General features: G+C 37.5%; 1 protein-coding gene across 1 annotated transcript; it reads right to left on the reverse strand.

The window, feature by feature from the left end:
• Positions 1-313: 313 nt before the first annotated feature.
• LOC103154260 (voltage-gated potassium channel subunit beta-2-like) lies at positions 314-4,822 on the reverse strand (the record flags this gene model as incomplete). Its single annotated transcript, XM_007575478.2, has 5 exons — positions 314-503; positions 821-909; positions 2,163-2,283; positions 3,663-3,757; positions 4,651-4,822. Coding segments are annotated over 5 exons (579 nt in total), but the record flags the coding sequence as incomplete, so codon positions are not given.
• Positions 4,823-5,038: the final 216 nt, after the last annotated feature.

Genomic DNA, 5,038 nt, shown 5'->3' on the forward strand with positions numbered 1-5,038 from the left:
TGTGACGGTAGATTTACATTATACAAAAAATAAAGAATAATTTAACTGAATTAGGCAATGTCTTACACAGCTTTGGCAAAACACTTAACCAAGTGCAACACATCATTTGGACCCATTACAACACTGGAGAAACAGTCCGTCTCTGGTAAACAGTTAGTCCACATTTCTTCTTTTTTATTTCTTTTTAAACTAGCTTGTGTCAAACTCTGGTCTTTTGAACATTTCTCTCAGTTTCCATGGCAGCAGTTAATTTATCACAGTATAATTGAGAAGTAGTGTTGTCTAAATGTGTTTATTTGTTTTCAGTTGCTTGTTTTTTTTTTTTTTTTACAACAGTGAAGTGTACACGAATTACACAAGGATCAAGATCCCATCATGCACTGGGTCTACAGCAGCCTATATCAGTGCTCCTTTGAAAATCTGGAACCCTTTTTACAGTGAGGCTTGTTTTTCAAGATGCAATCAATCTCAGCTGCAATGGACATTGTCATCTTTGGGAGAACCTGTGAAAATAAAGGAGAAAAAAAATGATTCTTTAAAGTAAAACAAAAAGTTTTAGTTCCAATTAGTGTGCTATCACAGATGGTAAAAACTCTTGCCAATTTAAAGTCAAACCTTAATGTGTTTTCTTATTTATTTAAATCAGACCATTTTTTTGTATTTGCAATGTTACTGTGAATATATAAAATCACCAGAAATAAGAAGAAAAGCCCCACAGACAACTGAACAATAAAGTATTAGAAAAGGTCATTCTATTGGTTTTGTTTTGCTTGGTTGCATATTTGCACTAATTACATTTGCTTCCTGTGTGAACGCTGACCTGGATGGCTCTGATGTTCTCCACCAGCTGAGCGGGTCTGGAAGCGCCCAGCAGCACAGAGTTCACCTTGTCATTTCTCAGGCACCACGCTGTGAAAATGTCAGAGATAAGGATTCAATCTGAGCGCAGTCCTTACCAGCAATGGAATCAAAAACCTGCCATTGAAATCCATACCGGGTAACACCTGCTTTAATACTTTGTTCACTGTTAAATGAGTGAAGAGAGGAGAGTCACAGGTGTGTTAAATGCTTAAATTAAAGATGCATCTGTCTCTTCAACATCCAGCCTAATAACCAGCAGATTATAGCTGCTGAGGTCTGAAACAGAACATTTTACTAAAGAACCACCACAGGATGCCTAGTCACCATTAAACACTATCAGAGTAAACTAATAGTTTATGCTTTCACTGATAATTTAAACACAGATTTCAATCAGCCACACCCTGTAATCCACTGAATAACATCATTCACATGAATTCATTAAAATTTTTAACTGAAAAAAGAAAAAGTAATTATTCCCTCTAGGAGTAAATCCCTGTTTGAGGGATATCTTGGAGGGATATACAGAGTAAATACAAGGCCAGTATTGCCTTTGTAATACATATTATTTAAGCATAATAAATAAATCATCAAACTTCTGACTTTGGGGTAGTTCTGTGGTTTTCCTTTGAATTATTTTGTTAAAATCTAGGGCACGATTTAGATAAAGTCTACAAAATACTTTAACAATACATTTACATGATAAACAGAAACAATAGAAAAACAAAAATATTGTGTGCATTGTTTTCTAAATAAAGTGCAAATTTAATTTGAAAGCTAATCAAGGCAAATTTTTTTACAATGCAGTTGAGAAACTACGGTACAAAATTAACAAAATTTCAAGAGGGAATATGAAAGTAAAGTATTGATCTTATTACACTAGTCCGCATCAGTCGATACTGATACCAATTTGATATTATCAATATTTTGGGTCAATATGTCCACCTGTAGTTTATTGGTTTTACATAATCTAGTGACAGTTTTGGATTTTTACAAACACTTGTAATTAGTTTCTTAGCCAATAACCTTAGGAGGGTCACAGTCCATCGTCGTGTCTTAAGATGTCTTTTTACTCATTAATAGTAAAAATATTACTGTCTAGGAAATTTGTTGTTGTTCAAATGTGGATTTAAAAATGTGCTTTTGGATGTGATGGGATCGTCCATTTAATCTTAATGGGTATAATTTTTATTTTGCCTCATACTGAAACATTCAATATTACACCTTAAAAATGAAAGACAAAATATCCCAGAATGGCCAAAATAATGTGATAGATAGAAAAAAAATGACCCCGTATAGTTTACCAATAGCAAGTTGTGGCAAGGTACACTGTAGTCGTTGTGCGAGGGTTTCTAGTTCCTGCAGCTTGAGCTGCTCTCGGTGACCCTCCTCACTCATTATCTTCTCTTTTATCCATTCATATCCCTGTGGGAGATGATCACACGCATATCACAGATCAGATTTTAACTATGGAAAATAAACAAAACTGTTCATATTCAGACACAGTGTGATAAACATGTTCACTCCCTGGCCACTTTATTAGGTACACCTTGCTAATACTGGGTTGGACTCCCTTTTGCCTTAATCCTTCGTGGAATAGACTCAACAAGGTACTGGAAACATTCCTCGGAGAGTCTGGTCCATATTGACATGATAGCATCACACAGTTGCTGCAGATTTGTCGGCTGTACATCCATGATGCAAATCTCCCGTTCCACCACATCCCCAAGATGCTCTATTGGATTGAGATCTGGTAACTGTGAAGGCCATTCGAGTTCAGTGAACTCATTATCATGTTCAAGAAACCAGTCTGAGACGATTTACACTTTATGAAAGACATGTCACAGCAAAAATCGAGACTCATCAAACCAGGCAACGTTTTTCCAATCTTCTATTGTCCAAATGCAGTGAACCTGTGTGAATTTTAGCCTCAGTTTCCTGTTCTTAGCTGACAGGAGTGGCACCCAGTGTGGTCTTCTGCCGCTGTAGCCAATCCGCCTCAAGGTTTGATGTGTTGTGCGTTCAGAGATGTTCTTCTGTAAACCTCGGTTGTAGCAAGTGGCTATTTGAGTTACTGTTGTTGTCGTTCTATCAGCTCGAACCAGTCTGACCATTGTCCGCTGACCTCAGGCATCAACAAGGCATGTGTGTCCACAGAACTGCCACTCAGTGGATATTTTCTCTTTTTCAGTCATTGTCTGTAAGATGGTTGTGTGTGAAAATCCCAATAGATCAGCAGTTTCTGGAATACTCAGACCAGCCCGTCTGGCACCAACAACTATGCCACATTTAAAGTCACTTAAATCACCTTTCTTCCCCATTTTGATGCTCGATTTCAGCCGCAGCAGATTGTCTTGGCCATGTCTACATGCCTAAATAGATTGACTTGCTGCCATGTGATTGGCTGAATCAACATTTATGTCAATGAGCAGCTGGACAGGTGTACCTAATAAAGTGGCCAGTACGTGTATACCATGAAGGGTCAAGGCAGTTCTGAAGGCAAAAGGGAGTCCAACCCAGTATTAGCTAGGTGTACCTAATAAAGTGGCCGGTGAGTGTCTATATAAATGCCTTTGACAGACTGATGATCTGTTCAGGGTTTATCTGACAAACTATCTGCTAGACATGATACCGGCCCCCAATAAGCCTGCAACAATTAAAATAAGTATGCAAAAAAACGTTTTAATATTTTTGTTTTAACCCATCTATGTAACTTTGATCCGTCAGAAGTTGTTTTTGTGTAAAAGCTAAACGGCTGACACAAAGGTTAGCAAACAACAGTTGTAGAAGAAAAATTATTTTACCTTAAGTGAAGCTCGTGTAGAAGGCGGTATTCCACTTCGATATTTTCCCGAGATTATTCCACATGCCAGTGGAGACCAAGTCATAGCTCCAATGCCTGTGTTTCCCAGATAAATAAATTAAATATAAAACAATGCTCAGCAACAGAATGAAGTTTATTATTTTACCTTAATAATGCAGAGCTTTAACCTGAGTTGTTTTGAAGTTCGTCTTTTCTCTATTCCTTAGTTTCGTTTTTATTAGATCGAACTTGTCTCTGTTTTACTTTAGTTCAGTCTTTCCTTAGCGATTCTAGTGACATTTATTTCTTGTGTTTAGTTATTCTTTGTTACTTAAGTTTAATTATATTTCTTAGGTCTAGTTATTCTTTAGTCCCCTGTGTACATGATGGCGCCTGTGCCACTTTCTATCTGTACTCAGTCTGCCTTTTGCTTCTCTCCTCACAGCCACCAACTGGTATGAACTACAGTTTAGGGTCATTTTCAATATTTCTATATATGAAAATCAATTGTAAGCTGGGGGTATATAGGAGTGAGATCCTATATACAATCAACACAATATCTTGTTGATTTTCCTGTTTGTTCATAGGAGTGAGATCTGACCACATTGTGTAGTCATCCTAATTGGCCACATGATGGCGCCAAACCCACCGTATCTGGGTCAGAAACAGTCAACATCCCAAACATCAAACCTAGCGCAATATATGCTAAAGAAGAAACAAAAAAAATTGTGTGGCGGATTTTCGATTTTTCATTAAACTTTCAACATGACACATGCTTCCAGTTCCTGTTTGCCTTTTGGTCTGTCCTCAAACTCAAGCATCATGACAGAAGTGAGTAAAATTCCCCCTGCAGCATTTTAACAAGGAAGAAACAGCTGGAAATGTCATTCCAATTCATTACAAAATGCTATGTAAAAAAAATATTTAAATAAAGCATCAGCTTTTCGTTGTGTTTTGGATCTTTCCCAAACACTATGGAAACTGCTTACCTATTTTGTGGTAAAGCTGTGGGAGCTGCACTTCCACCTTTTCCCTTTGGAACATGTGATATTCTGCCTGTTCACAAATGGGTGGGATCTGGTTGAATTGTCGTGCTACAGAATACGCCTCCTGCAGACAGACCCAGCGGAAAAAGTTATTCTTTAGCTGTTCAATTTTTTGCTTGAGTCAAAAATGAATTATGCAGACATGGATGTCTGGGTGAAGGTGAATGCAAAGATGGATGGATGGATGGGATGGACGGACGGACAGACAGATGGACGGAAAGTGAGAATCCCTTTTTCTCTGTTTTTTTAAAAATATGTTCTTTGTATAATGACCAAGTTTAGATTTAATCAACCTGAGCATCTCATATTCTGACCTGGAGAAGATGAAATG

The sequence above is a fragment of the Poecilia formosa genome, unplaced genomic scaffold (genome assembly GCF_000485575.1).
Source record: "Poecilia formosa unplaced genomic scaffold, Poecilia_formosa-5.1.2 Scaffold377, whole genome shotgun sequence".
NCBI classification, from domain to species: domain Eukaryota; kingdom Metazoa; phylum Chordata; class Actinopteri; order Cyprinodontiformes; family Poeciliidae; genus Poecilia; species Poecilia formosa.